The sequence below is a fragment of the Ptiloglossa arizonensis genome, chromosome 2 (assembly GCF_051014685.1).
Source record: "Ptiloglossa arizonensis isolate GNS036 chromosome 2, iyPtiAriz1_principal, whole genome shotgun sequence".
NCBI lineage: Eukaryota > Metazoa > Arthropoda > Insecta > Hymenoptera > Colletidae > Ptiloglossa > Ptiloglossa arizonensis.
Window position 1 is genome coordinate 18729481 of NC_135049.1, and position 20168 is coordinate 18749648.

The following is a 20168-nucleotide window of genomic DNA, read 5'->3' on the forward strand; positions in this document are numbered from 1 at the left end:
ACGTGCGTGATAATAAACGACAATAATATTACGAAAATCGAGTTGCATCGTTTGCAGTCTAGTGATAAAACTAGACTCCCAAACTTCCAAAACATTTGGAAATCTAACGTTGATAATGTTCGAAGAATATTCGATCAATATACCATTTAACCATAACGTGTTCGTTATGGGTTTTCTTAACTTGTGTAATTTGTCGAGGAATTTTAAGGAAAGAGTTGAACAAGAAACGCGTTTAGAAAAATAGAAAATAGTATTTTAGAAATTCTATTGTCAATTTCGAATATGATTCTGACTTCCTAAAATTGCATGTTAGAATGTTTCGAACTGAAGGAATTCATAGACGATGGAAACCTTTATTCGTTGCATATAGGCGCATTTATCGTGTTCCAATGGAAACTTGGACGAGGATTAACATCGCACGAACGGATCCTCTCTGTCCTTTTCATTTATTCGCCCTTTCTCCTCCTTGTCCTCTTTCACCGTCTGCAACACTTTCCCCATGCACAATTCTAGTCACTCCCTGCGACGCATTCCGCGAGATCAATTGGTAACTGTTTCGAAGACCTCTGACTCGCGAGCTCGTTGCTGTCCTTTCTTGCTAATTTTCTTATTTCGTTTCATACTTAACCCTTGCATACTCGCGTCTACCAGCGGAAGACCAGCCTGTTACTATGACAAAAAAAAAAAAAAAAAAAAAAAAAAAGGCACAGAGTAGTATTATTATATTCGTTATATTCGTTGCAAAATTATTTCGTTGCCCAACGAGGAAAAATTGGTAAGTGTATTTTTCCGGGTTACACGAGGGTAATAAAAATAATCGAATTTCTTATTTTTACGAATCATTTACGCGAAGCATCGTTCGCAATTGGAAACTAAAATAAGCAACGTTCGATTATATTTTATATTTAATATTTAATATTTTTCCTCGGTTATGTGATCGATAAAAAATTATATACGACGTCAATGGATACTAAAATTGTGCTAGCAAGACCCGTGAGCTTGGGTTAACTTAAAATATTGGCAAGCAAAAGTACGCTAACGGTTCGGTTCGGCTCGTACAAAATTTAAGTACAGCGTAATTAAAATATACATGCACCAGCTTGAAAGTATCAATTTTTTTGGTTTAATCGTAACTCGAGCAATAACCGTCCGTGTAATTGGACATTATAAGTTTAATTTATATGGGGGAAAGAACCAATTTATTACAGTGAAACAAATTAGTACAGCTACCACATTTGCAACGTATCCACGTATTGGACAAACTGTACTTTTTAAGGAGCGATGCAATTTCTATGCACAAGATATATATACGCATACCGTACGAGGAGAAAAGGACACAATAATACTATTGCTACAATAGAATTGCCCCAACAAAAATTTTCGTAACATTATTGCTCCAAAAATATTTATATAATATTATTACCTCACAAAATATTTACAAATATTTATGTAATATTATTACCATCCAAAATATTTACGTAATATTATTGCTCCAAAAATATTGACACAATACTATTGCTCCAAAAATATTTACGTAATATTATTGCTCCAAAAATATTGACACAATACTATTGCTCCCAAAATATTGACACAATACTATTGCTCCCAAAATATTGACACAATACTATTGCTCCAAAAATACTGACACAATACTATTTCTCCAAAAATATTGACACAATACTATTACTCCAAAAATATTGACACAATATTATTGCTCCAAAAATATTGACACAATACTACTTCTCCAAAAATATTGACACAATACTATTTCTCCAAAAATATTGACACAATACTATTACTCCAAAAATATTGACACAATACTATTTCTCCAACAATATTGACACAATACTATTGCTCCAAAAATATTGACGCAATACTATTTCTCCAAAAATATTGACACAATACTATTGCTCCAAAAATATTGACACAATACTATTTCTCTAAAAATATTGACACAATATTATTGCTCCAAAAATATTGACACAATATTATTGCTCCAAAAATATTGACACAATATTATTGCTCCAAAAATATTGACACAATATCATTGCTTCAAAAATATTGACGCAATACTATTTCTCCAAAAATATTGACACAATACTGTCGCTCCATAAATATTGGCAGAGTATCATTCCTTCGCTAGAATTGACACAGTGTCGTTGCCTCGATAATATTTATCGTGTGTGGGTACCTTTAGTTCGATGGCACGGAGTGCCTTCGACTCTCTGACGCGGAATCTATTCGTGAAATAGGATATTCTTGAGGCGAGAGGGTTGCCTGTTCGGGGTCATCGGTGGCCCGTCTCGGTTTTTGAACGGGCCTGTAGGGCATGTGGGTAACTCGACACGGATGTAATGCAAGCCGCGCTATTATACGATACAAGAAAACGGGCCGCAAAAAAATGTACAGCATCCCTCGCTCACCGGCGCAGATGCACAGATGCACACACGTGCGCGCGTTCGCACGAATTCGACACTTTGCTCGACTCGTGAACCTCTCGTTCGTTAGAAATTTTTATTCGTACGATTCTTTAAACCGTTATACCAATACTGTAATCGTGATTAACAATTACTATCACCTGATTATCATTTTCAACTAACATCGAGTACAATCACCTGAAGTAAACGTTACTCATTTTTTGACAATTGTCACTTGAAACGATCAAAAAGAATTCTGAATATTATTCTTTGACTCGTTTAAAATTTTCTTTTTTATAAATTACCAACGTGTACAATTTTTAATGTTATCTTAACCTGCACGAAATTTGTTCAATTTATATGTTACTAATAAACGATTACGTTTCTGTTTGCACGTTAAACGAGAACGTATTCGATCATTTAGCTCCATTTGGTTTCGACGTTTACATTTTTTAGTCGAAAATCGTGAAACGTATTATCCTGAGTGCTGGTCGCTTCGATGTTTATTTAGTTGATAATAAATACGGAAAGAGAGCTACCGGGGCGGAGCGGTAATTATGAAAAATCCTTTACGCTTTCAAAAGGAAGAATTTTCTTTTTCTTTTTTTAAGCGAGAGATACAAACAAATAGTGAATATCCTTTTACACAAGTGTGGATGTATAAACGCAAGATGAAAGTGTATACGAAGAACGAGCCCACATGCGTGAAATTACCCAAATTAGCGCGGCAGGCACGCACTCGTGCATGCAAGCGTGCACGCATGCGTGTGCGCATTTAGGAAACCGTGAGATATTGTTCTACACCGTGCGTACGAACGTACAAAATTACAGGCGCCTCACCCATTAAAACCACCGAGTGTGGAATTGCACACACGTTGATTAAGAAGCCACTCGTTAAACCCCGCTGAAACCCAAATACGCATCGCTTCGGTGAATTAAAACCTTTTGCAATGCATCTGCTTTTCAAAGTTTCACCGTGGAACCGACGCGATTCTCGATACAAATTCCATTCGAATATTTTAACTACTCGTGAAGTCTACAAATATTTTTTGCTCTAAAAATATTTTTTTTCTAAACATTTTTCTAAAAATATTTTTTGCTCTAAAAGTATTCCTTTTTTTCTAAAAATTTTGTTCTAAAATTTGTTTTCGAATATTTTATCTACTCGTGAAGCCTACAAATATTTGTTGCTCTAAAAATATTTTTTTTCTAAAAATGTTTCTAAAAATATTGTTTGCTTTAAAAATATTTCTCTTTTCTAAAAATTTTGTTCTAAAAATTTTTTCGAATATTTTATCTACTCGTGAAGCCTACAAATATTTGTCGCTCTAAAAATACTTTCTGAAAATAAATTTTTCTAAAAATACTTTGAGAATAGATATTTTTAGAATTTCTCTCTAAAAATATTTATTTTGTTAGAAAACAAAAATATACTTTTAGATACAAAACATTTACATAGTACCTCATTGCTTTAAAGACCGTTACAGAAAATATTACATGCACGTAACTGTAATATTGCGAAATAAACCTTTTGCAATGCATCTGCTCTTCAAAGTTTCACCGTAAACCCGACTCCTTTGTACAAAATTTTTGGAGCGTATACTTTGAACATTTTATACGATTTCTAATTGTGCTTTGTTCGATATGGAATAAACAATCATCGGAGATCTATATATATTCTTTCTCTCCAATATGACACTACTGAAAATTATTATATAAAAATTTATTTACCTTAGATCCTCCAATCGGTCGAAAACTTAACAACCGTAAATTTTAAATAAAAGTAATATTTGTTAATCTTCCTCTTGTTATATTTTTCCCGGAAGAATAATTTTTCAATTTGTCAAGAAATTAAAATAAAAGAACTAATTTCTAAGCTGAAAACCTTACCTATCGACTTTAAATGATTTCCATTTTATCAAAACGTAGTCGAATCACTTTGAAATTTAATATAATTCTATAATATCTCGATAAACTGAATCAACGTTTAAATAATGTATTGCATATTGATATTTTCAGGAAAGAGTACAAGCAAAGGATCCACCTTCCCATTATTTAGCAAAGTTACGCACCTACCTGGATCCAAAAGCATCGCGAAGCCATCGAGTATGTTACATTTATTTTATTTCTTGTCTACGTTTTCTCTTACGTTGCAACCGTGATTTGGGCCGAACTAACCGCGTTTCGTTTCCTGAAAAATGAACAAAATTCCATGTCTCGTACGTTCGAGGTAAAATTCTTTTATTTTTTTTCCCTTCTTTTTTTAAATCTTTTTTTCTCACAAGAAATCACTCGTTCAGTTCTTGTACCGTAAAATGTCCGTTTATTTTCGGTTTGTTTCTCGCTGGTAACAAACTGACGACGGATACTAACGATTATACAGTCGTATCGTTTCCTTACGTTCTTCCAGAAAAGAAAAATAGTTGGGGAGTCGACGTCCACTCAAGTACTCCGGGATTTGGAAATCTCCTTACGCACGAATCACATAGAGTAAGCTCGAACATTATACTTAAACAAATGCGAGAAATCTCGCTGATGCAACTACTCAAATCTTACGTTCGAAACACCCATTCGGAATATAATCGTTCTAACGAATTCGTAACGAACGAAGTCAATGAACGAGATATTCTCGCGCAGACGCGAGAATTGTTTGAAGAAGTTTGCAAAACAATTTTCTCGAATTGTCACAGAATGCTATCGCATAACACGTGAGAGAGCTTCAACGTAAATTGTCCTCTCGATATATTCGATCTCCTAACATTTATAAAATTTCTACAGGTCGATTATTGTAGCGCTGGGATTGGTCTTAGTTGCACAATTTATGGAAACAAAGTGAACGATTCTCGATTTTGTACACCTTAGAAATGATCCATTATGAGAATTCTTTTTTTTTTATATGTAAAACTATTTTCCAAGCGCAGGGTTCTGATTGAAACAATGATCTAAAATTTTAATTACACAAGATGAGAGCTCTCTTTTATTTTTATATAAAATTATTTTCCAAGCGCAAAGTTCTGATTGAAACAATGATCTAAAATTTTAATTGCACAAGATGAGAGTTCTCTTTTATTTTTATATAAAATTATTTTCCAAGCGCAAAGTTCTGATTGAAACAATGATCTAAAATTTTAATTGCACAAGATAAGAGTTCCTTCTTTTTTTTTATATAAAATTATTTTCCAAGCGCAAAGTTCTAATTGAAACAAAGATCTAAAATTTTAATTGCACAAGACGAGAGTTCCTTTTCTTTTTGTATAAAATTATTTTTCAAGCGCAAGATTCCGATTGAAACAAAGATCTAGAATGTTAGTTCTACAAGACGAGAATTCCTTTTCTTTTTGCGTAAAACTATTTTCCAAGTGCAAGGTTCAAGGATACAAAATGAACGATTACTCGACGTTGTATGACATCAAAAATAATCGATAAGAATTCCCAGTATCTTCACGTTTAAAAAAACTGTTTTCCAAGAGCAAAGTTCACATTGAAACAATGATCTAAAATTTTAATTGCACAAGACGAGAGTTCCTTTTCTTTTTGTATAAAATGATTTTCCATGTGCAAAGTTCCGATCGATACAACGCTCCAGAATTTCAATTGCACAAATCGTGGAAACAAAACGAACGATTACTCGACATTGTACGACATCAAAAATAATCAATAAGAATTCCCAGTTTCTTCACGTGTAAAAAAACTGTTTTCCAAGAGCAAAGTTCACATTGAAACAATGATCTAGAATTTCAATTGCACAAATCGTGGAAACAAAACGAACGATTACTCGACGTTGTACGACATCAAAAATAATCGATAAGAGTTCCCAGTATCATCACGTGTAAAAAAAAAACTGTTTTCCAAGAGCAACGTTCTCATTGAAACAATGATCTAGATGGGTGAGGGAGTTCCTAGACGAGGAGAACCAAGGCCTGGACGCCCTTATAGACTACCTCAGCTTCAGGTTACTCATGATGAGGCACGAGCAACGTCTTTTAGAATCCCACACGAGTTCCGAAGAAAAATTACAAACCGGTAAGTTCTGTACACTTGGGTCTCGGGCGCCAACATCCATCTCTATTATGGCGACGTACCGGAAAAGATTTAATTGGTTAATGCAAACCGTGCACGGACGCAATTATTTTCCAGGTGGTCCTGGTGACACTTCGCCCTTAAATAACGGCTGCCTTAGGCCGCCCCTCCACGAGCTGAAGGATAGCCCCGGTGTTAAAAGGAGATCTCGGCACGTGGCGCGTCTGAATATGGGCGAAGCGAAAGATGACATTCACGTTTGCATACTGTGCATGCGTGCCATCATGAATAACAAGGTACGAAACTGTCGCTGTGGGAGAATCGGATACAAGGACATCGCTCGAGATGGCAAAACGTTCGAGGATAAAATCCACAATCACCCACGTACAACACCGTCGTCCATGAATATCGGGACACCCTGTATCTTTATCGAGATAGGGGTGAAATACCATTCGAGGTGTAGACGTTACACACTTGTCGATAATACGAATTTTTCGGTGTGATCTTTTTTGTATTATTTCTTTTGGGACGATTCGAAGGATTCGTTTTTTTTTTTGTAAAAAATTTCTTTTCTCTTTTTTTTTTTTTTTTTTGGTTTTTGGAGAGGTGATTTTACTTCTTAATGTTCCCAATAGGTCTGGGTTAGGTGTGCAAAGAGTTATTTACTTTTTCTGCGATGTAAAATATCAAAATATTCTATTGAGTTTTTTGATAAGTTTAGAGAAAACTGTTAACCATCCAGTTACTGACTTCAAGTTTTTTTTTTTTTTTTGGAGGTAACTTGAGCTAGAGTTAGTAAAATACAAGTTTCGAAAGAGTGATTCGTAGAGTAAATAATACTTAATAGAAGGGGAAAATTAATTTTTATCAAGGGGTTAATAATGCTAGAAAATGTTAATAAAAGACACGATAATATAGAGTGACGTTAGTTAAAATTTATTTCTGCAAACGTCACGAATAAAATAATTCATAATTTCCGTCGAAGAAAACTGTTGCATACTATTTACTACAAACTTGTAGTTTTATTTATTGCACGAAACATTTTCTAATAAAAGTTCCGAAACAACCGCTACAACATTTTTTTATAAAACTTCTACAATATTTGTGCCATATTGCACGCAAGCAGCGTAAACACCCTCCTGAAAAATATTTTGTAGTAAATAATAACGATAAAATAGTAATTCTGCTCAAATTATTCCAATCTCGCTATTGTTAATATTATAATAAGAATGAAAGTGACATTTGTAGTCTCGGTCACTGTCGATACTGTTATCTTTCTTTGATTTCGATATCGCGAGGAAAATTATAACGTATTTTATTAATGCACAAAATCTTCTCGTTGCAGTACGGTTTCAACATGGTTATACAACATCGGGAAGCGATCAATTGCATCGCGTTAAGCTTGATGCACAAAAGTCTAAGGTGAAGACATACGTTTCTCTCACGTTCGTGGAAATAATTTTTCTCCCGTTGGGAAAAAGTACAACGAGTGTATATTGTTCTTTCAGAACGAAAGCTCTAGTGCTAGAACTGCTTGCTGCGATCTGTCTCGTAAAGGGTGGTCACGAGATCATTCTGTCCGCGTTTGACAACTTCAAGGTGGTGTGCTGCGAAAGGCGAAGATTTACAACGCTTATGGCATATTTCACCCAGTACGACAGCTTTCACATAGAATTCATGGTCGCCTGTATGCAGTTCGTGAATATTGTTGTTCATTCGGTGGAAGACATGAATTTCAGGGTACACCTGCAATACGAATTTACCAAGCTCGGTTTGGACGAGTATCTGGAGAAACTTAGGCATACCGAGAGTGAGGATTTGCAGGTTAGTGAAACGATATTTAACATATTGACGTTTCAGTTTTCACGTGAACCTGAACGAACATTTCTTTTCGCGGAAATTTACACTCGTGTAGAATTCGCATCGACACTGTTTGCACCTGCTTGAGAAGGAAACGGTGTTGTATAAGAGGCCAAGATATTCTGGAATTGAAAGAAATTAAAATTTCGAGACTATTTACTGTTTGAATATTTTTCTCTGCAATTGTTAAATCAAGTCTCGTGCCATTAGGTTTAAAGTATAATAATTGTAAACTTAATTCAAAATTTGTAACTTGTCACGATGATGTTATATAAAAGGGCAAAATATTCATGAATTAAAAGAAATTAAAATTTCGGGATTATTTACTGTTTGAATATTTTTCTCTGCAATTGTTAAATCAAGTCTCGTGCCATTAGGTTTAAACCAATTGTAAACTTGATTCAAAATTTGTAACTAGTCAGGATGATGTTATATAAGGGGCCAAGATATTCATGAATTGAAAGAAATTAAAATTTCGGGATTATTTACAGTTTGAATATTTTTCTATGCAATTGCTAAATCAAGTCTCGAACATCATTAGGTTCAAACCAATTGTAAACTTGATTCAAAATTTGTAACTAGTCACGATGATGTTATATAAGGGGACAAGATATTCATGAATTAAGAGAAATTAAAATTTCGAGATTATTTACAGTTTGAATATTTTTCTCTGTAATTGCTAAATCAAGTCTCGAGCATCATTAGGTTCGAACCAATTGTAAACTTGATTCAAAATTTGTAACTAGTCACGATGATTGATAGATATGGAACAATCTAAACCAGATGACCTGAGCAATGCACAATATGATTCCTGACCAAAGAACAATATAAAAAATCTAAGACCGTTAACATTCCTAAAGTATCTAGGTGCTCTGTGTATGAAACCAAGAGTCTAAGTATGGTGATCAGATGACAGAATACTCAAGATGAGTCCTGACCAGAGAACGATACAAAAGACAAAGACCGTTAACATTCCTAAAGTATCTAGGTGCTCTGTATATGAAACTAAGAATCTTAGTACGGCGAGTAGATGATAGAGACCTGACCGAAGAACAATTTAAAAGTGTTAACATTCCTAAAAAGTCCAGACGCTCTGTACATGAAACCACGAGTCTCGAATGCAGAACTGCATTCGAAGACCTTGGTCACGTGAGATACAAACGAGAGATTGGACAAAAAGTGTTAACGCCAAGGTCGTGAATATTAGTTACAGATGAGAGACAGTAGAATTAATATAATTCGAAATATGATTGTGCAACTATTTGTGTTTATTATACAGTATCTACGAACGCAACGTAGCAAAAATTTTATTACAACTATGACAAAGTAGAGATAGGATACGAGCTCGGTTATAAAAATCGACTGGAGAACGCGATGCTCTATTTCTAGTAAAACAGAGGTGTCTACAGCGTGGAACTTGGGTGCTCGGTTCTGAAAAGAATGCGAGTCCCATTGGTCGGAAACTTTTAACTCCGCCTTAGCAACGCCCACAACCGAGACGAGATTCCAGGTTCAAATCACATCTCTCGACTTTGAACTTGAGACCGCCGGTATATTGGTCCGCAGTCAGAATGGCCGTAAGGTACAATTCAAGTGCGAACAGTAATTTCGATGCACCGTTACGTATCTCCCGATTCGCAGAACCAATGATCGTAAACCGTCAATCTTTCGAGACACCCTCGACAACCGACATTTCATAGAATCGAGCACTTCAATCGATGAGTTCAAGAGGAGTACCAAGTTCAAAATTAGGACACTTTCGAATAATCTTGAAAGTGTATGTAAAGTGCACAGAATTGCATTTGGGGGATCAAGAACAGTGCTCGAATGTATATATAAAGTGCATACAATTGCATTTTGGGATCAAGTACGGTGCTCTGAAATATATGTGAAATGCATATGACTGCACTTTGGGTTCAAGAACAGTGCTCGAGACTGTATGTAGAATACATAGAACTGTATTTGTGTTTCGGGTAGTCCCTCCAATTTAACGAATGCAGGTAGCTGTTTATTTTAAATATCTCAAAATTTGGTTTTTGGACTTGTACTATTTTTCAAACCATCGATTCAATCGATTAGACAATTTCTACGCTTTCTTCATCCTGTAGAATAGATTATACTTTAGGAGTGTACGAACGAAATAATCTCTAAACAAGAAAAATAATTTCTAAAAATCGCCCAAAAGAATTCATAACCGAAATAGAGATACTATAGTCATAGAGGAATCGGTAACAAATTTTATACAACTCCGTCAACGAGTAAAAAATTAAAATCAAAAATATAAAAATAGTCGCTCAATAGTAACTTTATAAATTGATTTGTATATATTAAACAGGTAATTGTCAGTGTATAGAACGACACGTGAAATATTTGCTTTCACTTTCCACTTAACACTATTCGAGTAATTAATAATTCGGTTAAACGGTATTCGGATAATCGACGTTCGTTTATTCGTACTACGAATAACAGAAGTATTACCATAAACAGTTCAATAATAAACGTACGACACGTACGCTATGTTACCGTACAGTAACGGCTGTACCTGATGTGTAACGCAATTGACATTCATTTGATTTGTTTATTCCTCCCACCTCGTTTCTCCTCTCCTCGTACAATACTAAACAGAATAAACGATATGATAGTACCGTTTGAAAAAGTCAAGATTCACCTTTGCTATTTTATCGGCACAAAAATAAAACTTTCAAAAACTTAAATTTTTTCAATCTAACGATTAGAAACTCGTTAATTTTATATGTAAATTTTCTCCGATCAAAAAATCAACACCGTTGAAATGAACACCCCGTACATTAGGTGCAAACAAATTCAAGCTACGGAATTGAAGATTGTGGCAACCTTTTAAATAAATAATTGTATATCCAGTTGCTAAGATGCGTAGAGAATTTTACGTATGCACATGACCAAGGCTAACAATAAATAATTTGAGACCATAATGCAAATAATGTATTACACGTGACCGTAATATTACATATTTCGATCGTTCGAAATACTATACGTGATCCGATATTTCGATCGTTCGACGTTCTTGAGATTGCTTCGAACGATCAAAATATCGCAATAAATAGCTCTTTATCATTAAAGATTGATATTGTAGTACAACACAAGATTGTTGATTGGTATTGATATCTATCGTAATTTCTCTCCAGGTTCAAATCTCTGCGTACCTAGATAATGTATTCGATGTAGCTGCCTTAATGGAAGACAGCGAAACTAAGACTGCCGCATTAGAAAAAGTAGCCGAATTGGAGGACGAACTTGGTCACGTGAGTAGTAGATGGATTTTCTTGAAATTTATTAATACGGTAATTCCCACTTTCGAGCGACGATTTTTACACCGCATTCAAGTAATGGAACCATCGACAGGGAAAGTGCTTACAGCGCGAACAATTTTATAACGCAGGTGAATCGAATTCCATCCGATAATGTAAATTAAATTTCTAATATTTTTTTATTTTTTGGCGATACGAATACACGACCATACTTGGAATTATTTTCACTCGTGTATCAATCTTTTGAATTTTACAAACGTGTACGTTTTTAAATGTGCTTGGGCCCAATTCATCGAGATCGTACAATATTAATGATAATGCATAGTTATAAACATGTACAACAAGAATGATAAAATTATAAAGATACAACAAAAAATATACAAACTTTTATTTCATATTAACGACTCACATGTACAATTAGAATGATAAAATCATAAAGATACAACGATTGATATACAAACTTTTATTTCATATTAACTATTCATATGTACAATATGAATGATAAAATCATAAAGATACAACGATTAAATATACAAACTTTTATTTCATATTAACTATTCATATGTACAATATGAATGATAAAATGATAAAGATACAACGAAAAATATACAAACTTTTATTTCACATTAACGATTGACATGTACAATATGAATGATAAAATGATAAAGATACAACGAAAAATATACAAACTTTTATTTCATATTAACGATTCACATGTACAATATGAATGATAAAATCATACAAATACAACAACAAATATACAAACTTTTATTTCATATTAACTATTCATATGTACAATATGAATGATAAAATGATAAAGATACAACGATTAAATATACAAACTTTTATTTCATATTAACGATTGACATGTACAATATGAATGATAAAATGATAAAGATGAAACGAATAATATAAAAAATTTTATTACACATCTGCGATTGACACATCCAGAAACGTACGCGCATCGCTTTGAAGTTTCGTCACCGAGCGCCGCACATAATGCGAGACTCGTTCGCTGTTGCGCTATCTCGCTCCCTCTCGATGTAAACCATTCACTTTCCTCGTCGGGCGTTTCAAACGGGACTAGACCCGAACCGCGAGATAAAAATTGCCACCGTTCGCACGAGATAAAGATCGTTCACTTTCGAGTGAACCGGCAGTCCCTATTTTTGTCGCTTGGAAGCAGAAATTACTATATATTAACAACAGTCTCACGAACGTATTATACTTCGAAAACAGGCGCACGATAGAATGGCAGAATTGGAGAGAGAATCGCTCGCGAAATTAGCAGAGTTAGAGACTGAATTAGGTGCATTAAAAGTGGAATACACGGACGCCGTGGACGCTCGTCGATTGGCCGAGGAAGAACTCACAGCCCTGAAGAGACAAAAACAAGACTCCGCTCGAAGGCAGAGCGTTTTAGAAAACAAAATTATTGAGTTGGAAACCCTCACGGGTACTCTCACCAAAGGTTCCACGGGTATGTTTCAAGTTTCTCTATACTTTCAATCGGTGTTTTTCAAAGCTTTCGAAAGGTGCCCCTTGTAAAAAAAAAAAGAAAAAGAAGAAGAACATTTCTGCAACCCTGATTTTTACACAGAACATTACTGTTACGTTCGTTTTGATTAATTCATAATTAACTGGTCTTCATTGCTTCTTTTAAGCAATCGAAGATGAAATTATTGCAAGTTATAACTAATAATAGGTATTGCAAATAATGCGATACGAACAAAAGTTAATTTTATTAATTTATAGAATTTTCTACGATTAGAATTTACACAGAGTCTCTTGTCGTTGTTAAATTCTATTAATGAAATGAAATATTCAACTTATTTACATTTTTCAATGTTAAACAATTTCTCTCGCGTTCCCCGCTTTGAAAAGTACTGCTTCGAATAAACAATGGCAACTTAACCAACGATGTTTGTTTTGTACTTCAACAGCGAGCCTTCGAAATGGATCTGCAACGAGCCCTCTGAGTAATTCGGATAACATAACGTCGCCTACGTTTAATTCGACACCATCGTCACCAACGTTGGAACAACCATCGGTCCCATTGGCTCCTGCGCCACCTCCACCGCCTCCGCCTCCATGTCCACCACCACCTCCAATGGCATCTCTTTCCCCGGGAGATCAAAAATTACCACCACCTGCACCTATACCTCCGCCACCTGCCGGAATGATGCAAGCACCGGATGGAGCAATGACTATTAAACGAAAGGTGTGTCTCCGGGCTTGGAATAATTCAATCGTGTGAAATGAAAAAAATTTTGTATATTGGTATTCACCGATGCTCTGATCTTTCGTGCAGTAATTTCCATTTGCACAAAGTGTACTTAAAAGTTGGTGGAAAATTCGAAGGGAGCGTGTAGTACCAGTCCAAACAAACGAAAAAGTCTTATTAAAGATGGGTCCAATTATTGTTGGTTTCTGAGTTATAAGATGTTTTGTATTACGAGGTTTAAACACTTGCACGTGTGGATGGCACCACATTGTTGTTACTCGCAGACTGATAGTCAGTTGCCGAATAGTTTATATTTATTTGCGTACATTCTGGAGAATTCATGTAAACCGTGTGAGTAGAAAGTTGTAATAATTTTCACGGTTTATTATTCTGTATTGTAACGACACTATGAACGACCACGTTAAACGTACCGGCGACAGACGAAAGTACCTAGATAAAAGGCGCAGATGTGAAAGTGTTAGCATACGAAACTACTGTATGTTTATCTATAACCTATCGAGCAAGTCGTTAAGTCGAACGTAGTAAACACATAGCGTACTCGTCGCGACCACGATTTCATAGTTGTACCGATGTCATTCAACTCAGTCCCAGTCACTCTTGGGAGGTCGTATCGAACGGACGTTGTAGACCAGTGTAGAGAAAGATTGGGTGATACTTCACTTTTTAGAACGTTTTATAATATTCGGACCCGCGTTTATTAAGACTTTTTTATTTGTTTCGATAAATACTACAAAGTAATATACTTTCATAATTTTAAAATGTAATCAAAGTCAAGCAAGACTGCAAAAGGAAAAGTTTTATTTAATATGTAAATACGTATGTACAAACTTTGTATAAGGATATGTGGATAATTCGACTTATAGGGCAGAATTTTATTGTCCATTTATTTTCTCAGTACTTTCATTAATGTATTCGTTTACGTTCCAGGTTCAAACGAAGTACAAACTTCCCACACTGAATTGGATCGCCTTAAAACCTAACCAAGTACGAGGTACCATTTTCAACGAGTTGGACGACGATCGATTGCATAGTTATATAGACTTTTCCGATTTCGAAGAACGATTCAAAATTGGTATGGGCGGGCATATAGCTAACGGTAACAGCGAAATCGATGGTCTCCATAGCTTTCCTAGTAAAAGATTCAAGAAACCGGAAAATGTATCGCTTCTGGAGCACACTAGATTACGAAATATTGGTGCGTATATTCTGCGAAACGGTGATGTTCTTCCATTTTTGGATTATACAAATATTCGTGTATTTTGTAGCTATATCGCGAAGAAAAATGGAAATGCCGGTAGAGAAAGTGATTTCGGCCGTAAACGCGCTCGACTTAAAGGTACTTTCGCTGGAAAACGTGGAGTTACTGCAACGTATGGTGCCTACTGATCAGGAGGTATGATTTGCTTCGTTACCGTTTGGAAAGATTGTCTCTGGTAATGAAACACCAATGGTAGTGCAAAGCAAAGTAATTTTACAATTACACGGTGTTACAGATAAAAGCATACAGAGAGTACATCATAGAGAAGAAGAACGTCAACCTTCTAACGGAGGAAGATAAATTTTTGATGCAACTCGGTAAAGTGGAGAGGATATCGACGAAGTTGTCTATCATGAATTATATTGGAAACTTTTTTGACAATTTACATCTTATTACTCCGCAAATACATGCTGTGATATCTGCATCGAGTTCAGTTAAGAGTTCAAAGAAGCTGAGAGCAGTATTAGAAATTATCCTTGCCTTCGGGAACTATCTGAACAGTAGCAAACGGGGCCCGGCGTATGGATTCAAACTGCAGAGCTTAGATACGTTACTTGACACAAAATCGACGGATAAAAGAATGTGCCTGTTACACTACATCGTGGCAACTATACGGGTCAAGTTTCCAGAACTTATCAATTTTGAATCGGAACTTATGTATATCGATAAAGCTGCGACAGGTTTGTATATCGACAGTTCAATTATATTTCTTGCGCGATAAGAATCGTGTCGAACGTGCCGTTCTGAAGTTTGAAGTCTGCTATACGATCAGTCGTATGAAAAAGTCACAAACAAATATATATACCTTGGGTATATTATTTGCCGGAAAACTGTTGTTATTAATTCTACTAATTTCATTTTCTTGTCGATCTTATATAATTTCTCTTCGTCCGCTAATTTCAGTCTCGCTAGAAAATATAACAACAGACGTACACGAATTAGAAAAGGGTATGGACCTTGTAAGGAAAGAATTCGAACTTCGTGGTAAGGAGAAACATAACACGGTACTGCGAGATTTCTTAAATAACTCCGAAGAAAAGTTACGTCGTCTGAAATCTGATGCCCGTACTGCTGGTGAAGCGTTTCGAGAATGCGTTGAATTTTTTGGCGAGAGTCCAAGACAGGCCGATGCTAATACATTCTTCTCCCTTCTTGTTAGATTCGCAAGGGCATTTAAGGTAAATTTTCACTATAATCGATAACATTGTGCACATACTGACAGGTTAGAAGGTGTAACTAAACGAGGTTTTCATTGGTCCATTCAAATAGAAGCGAAGAGTAAAGAGTATTTAATCCTTTATTATCTATATTAACGATTAAAGAAAATGGTAGTGCAAAGCAAAGTAATTTTACAGGCTGCGGATCAAGAAAACGAACAGCGTCGTAGATTGGAAGCTGCCGCTGCGGAAGCTTTGAACACATCAGAAGAAGTCATTAAACGAAATAAATTAAATCAAAAGAAGCAACAGGTATATTTTACCATTTACTTATTCTTTATTATTCATTTAGGTAGCAAAAAATTGTAATTTTTTTACCTTCGTTATCATGATCATCTTATGCACGTTATGCATCTACTCTCTTGTATTTAAAACAAATTTGTTTTTATATTAACGAATATAATACCATGTTGAAACTTAGAAATAATTCTAATGTAGTTGCATCTAATTTGTGTGATCTATTTTTCTTTTATCAAGCTTGTTAACTTTTTGCTTATTTTAATATATTTATCTTTGTAACTTACCAATTTAGACAACCAGTATTCAGCTAATGTTTGCAACATTTTAAATGAGAATCATGATTTCTTTATGTATAATTACGTTATTAATATTGGGGTTGAACGCATTAATATTATTCTCTATTTTTAACATATACAGAGTATCTTTGAAATAGGTGACTAAACTTTGGGAATATATTCTACTCGTTATAAGGGTAAAAGAAAGCTGTGTATTAAATTTTTCAATAACTACTTTTTGTTCGAGATAGTGTTTTGTAAGAATATTGTCTTGAACAAATTGCTGGAAATAATTTTCTTCTATAATAGCATATTAATGTCCAATAGAGTGTTTCACAACATGAACAACACGAACCTGACTCTTTTTTATCTTTACAATGATTAAAATATACTTCTAAAGTTTGATCACCTATTTTAAATCCTGAATATACCCTGTATAATTGTGTGCACAGGAAGCTATGCTTATTGCTTGAAATTAATTTCTTATTACACCTTTAATCATATTTTGAAATTGAGTATGATCAACTGTACTGCACTTTACCAATTACTTACAACTATTTCCAAAACACACATACATATTCCCCTTTTCTTTACCCGCACTTTTTCTCTCTTTTTCTCTTTCTCTCTCAACATCAATGCTGTAAAAGTTCAACTTATTTTTTTTTTGCAATATCACAATCAACTGTTTAAACTTCAGTTTTTTGTGAAAAAAATAAAAATACGTATAATCGCTAATAGTTTTACGAACAAGTATTGAAGGCCTAGGAAGCAAGCATGGCGTTATAACAGAAACATTAGCATTTCAAATTAATATTGGCTAAATAAATTAAGCAGTACAATATAATATGATAAATTAGGTGGCATTGAACAGATTCTTATTTTGAATAGATAAATTTCTTAATACAAAATTTCTTTCTTATAATAAAAAAGAGTTATAATTTTATTAAAAAGATTTACTACTCGATTTCTGTTCGATGTCTGTACTTAAATGTGTGATGTAAAGCTAGAACCTTGTTCTTCAATGTATGACGGTGCAATTTTAAACGTGTTTGCGCTTCTCAAATACGTTTATTTATTTTTTTATAACAACGCATGATTTATGCTTTGTGAAAAAGTCTTGCATACTTGACACTTATAACATTTCTTAATTGTTTATACAATGCAATTCGGGGAAAAATCATCTACCATCACTGAATAACACGTTTTAATTTGATTTATCTTGATTAATTAATTTGATACATCGATGATCTTGTTATTACAATTTTTTAACAAAACTGTTGATATCAAGTGCAAACTACAATTTTGTGCGAAGATGCTGATTAATTTTATTAACAAGGAGAGGTCACAGCACTGGAGTTGCGAATTTTGAACAAATTTTTTCTGCTGTATTTAAAGCGTAAATGAGCAAACACATATCTAACTTTAAGCTAGAAGTTATAATAGATGTGAAATTAATTAGAAGTTTAAAAAATGTATCCATAAATACATTTCTATATTTTTTTTTGTTAATATCGTTAGAAATCAGTAACAAGTAGCGATGCTTAGAAAATGACTGCAATAATGATGACTAACAATAATTGATGAAAAAGTGATATAGAAGATAAAAAAAAAGACGTCAGCGTTGAATTTCATTGTAAATAATGCACATGTATACCCATCACCGTGTATATCCTTGGACCATTTGTCTTCTCAGTTTCACTAGGTACGACAGAAAAAGTTTGAATTAAATCAACGACTCCAATTGCTGTGTGCTCTGCTTGTAAGTGTCGACGAAAAGAAAACGGTAATTATTTTAGCGAATTATAATGCTCACGCGGAAATTAATTTAGATGGAATTTCATTTCGCTGCATGTTGTGAGATAGCATGATACTTTACAGGGATTATTACATAATTATGATGATTATGATTATTTCGAGAGTGCTGTTTAGCATTTTTTTTCCGTTTCTTGAACAGACGAAATGTCTATTAAGGTATCTCACGAACATCTATTTTTCTTATTTGTTACATATTTATTTGGATTTAAAGTCACCGAAATTTTGCTGTAACACGAACAAGAGTCTGTTACACCGACATCTTAATGAACTGGAGCTCAGAACGTAACAATATAGTGAACGTAACAATTCACAACATGTAAGTCTGTGCTCACTCACTTCCTCCTAATAACATATTTTTAATAATTGCACTCGCACATACACTGCACTTAGACAACACATGTGTAGGTTCAGCTTTTATTATCGTACAAAGTACGTATTTAAATACCGTACGCCACGTTCGAAAACAGTTCTCCATTTACGCTTAATTTTCATCGGTATATTAGTTGTTTTTTTTTTCCTATTCAGCGCCCTCAGTTTCCCGTACTATTTGTTTCTAACACTGTAAATAGCGTTCAATTTAACAAAGAATAACGAAGTATTAATCGAATCCAATAAATAAATTACAATAATCTCCGGATAACTGAAAAACCCCCATCAGTTTTTTTTTTTTTTTTTTTTTTTTTTTAATGTTTATTCAGCGTAAGAGAAATTTTTATATTTGTCATACTCTCTTCACGAAAGTACAACGATGAGATTTCTCCGATAAAAATGAGTCCAAACACGACCTGGTTCAAACTTTTTTTAATTATATGTTAATCGGACCATTTTGATAAAAATTAGTCGAAATAATATCGTATTTGGACTCATTTTTATTTTCACCTCGCTAATCCATTTACGGTACTGCCGTGAAGATATTAATGAAGTATATAAAAATTTTAATTAATGGATAACTCATTAACACATGAATATAAAATATGAAAGCTCAATTTCCTTTCGATTAACCGAAGATTATTGCACAAAATTAAGTAGAAATTGCTTCCTATATTTAACCAGTTATTAGCCATTATCGTTTCGTATATTTTCAAAAGAAAATTCTCCCGTTTAGACACGAAAATCAAAAAATCATTCTTCCTCTTTCGAAATTACGTCTCTGAAGAACTGTCTTCTCAAATTCGTGGTATAGATACATATTCACTCGATTGATATCATTAACAGAGAATTAAAAGATGCATCGGCATGTGTTCTAGCTTGCATTGATGTTGCCTGAGAGAAGTCCTCTATTATCACTCTCCTATGCTACTGCCAAAAATCTCATAGATTAGACGCATATGAATTAACGATACAACGTTGAATTTAAAATTATATTAGCTGTACTTACTATTAATAATTAATAACACGAGAATCTAGGCACGTATGAAACTTCGATCGTAAAATGCATACTAATTGGAAACGTTTCTTTTTTTTTTCCTTTTTTTTTTTCTATTTTCGAGCTACAGTTACGGCTTTCGTGCGAATAATAGATCGTACTTTAAAT

At 34.2% G+C, this 20168-nt stretch overlaps 1 protein-coding gene across 3 annotated transcripts in view; it reads left to right on the plus strand.

The window, feature by feature from the left end:
- Frl (formin-like protein) overlaps positions 1–20168 on the plus strand; it is a 71873-nt gene that overhangs the window by 48061 nt on the left and 3644 nt on the right. The window contains exons 3-16 of one of the 3 annotated variants that reach the window (XM_076305259.1): positions 4437–4523; positions 4828–4907; positions 6301–6733; positions 7783–7859; positions 7946–8261; positions 11462–11578; positions 12824–13064; positions 13528–13805; positions 14757–15024; positions 15095–15222; positions 15323–15767; positions 15991–16265; positions 16443–16556; positions 18846–18950. In XM_076305259.1, the coding sequence (XP_076161374.1) occupies positions 4437–4523; positions 4828–4907; positions 6301–6733; positions 7783–7859; positions 7946–8261; positions 11462–11578; positions 12824–13064; positions 13528–13805; positions 14757–15024; positions 15095–15222; positions 15323–15767; positions 15991–16265; positions 16443–16556; positions 18846–18920 (2934 nt within the window). In that variant the 3' untranslated portion in view covers positions 18921–18950. The remainder of the gene's footprint in view (positions 1–4436; positions 4524–4827; positions 4908–6300; positions 6734–7782; positions 7860–7945; positions 8262–11461; positions 11579–12823; positions 13065–13527; positions 13806–14756; positions 15025–15094; positions 15223–15322; positions 15768–15990; positions 16266–16442; positions 16557–18845; positions 18951–20168) is intronic. The other 2 variants (XM_076305258.1, XM_076305257.1) reach the window with 2 other exon arrangements.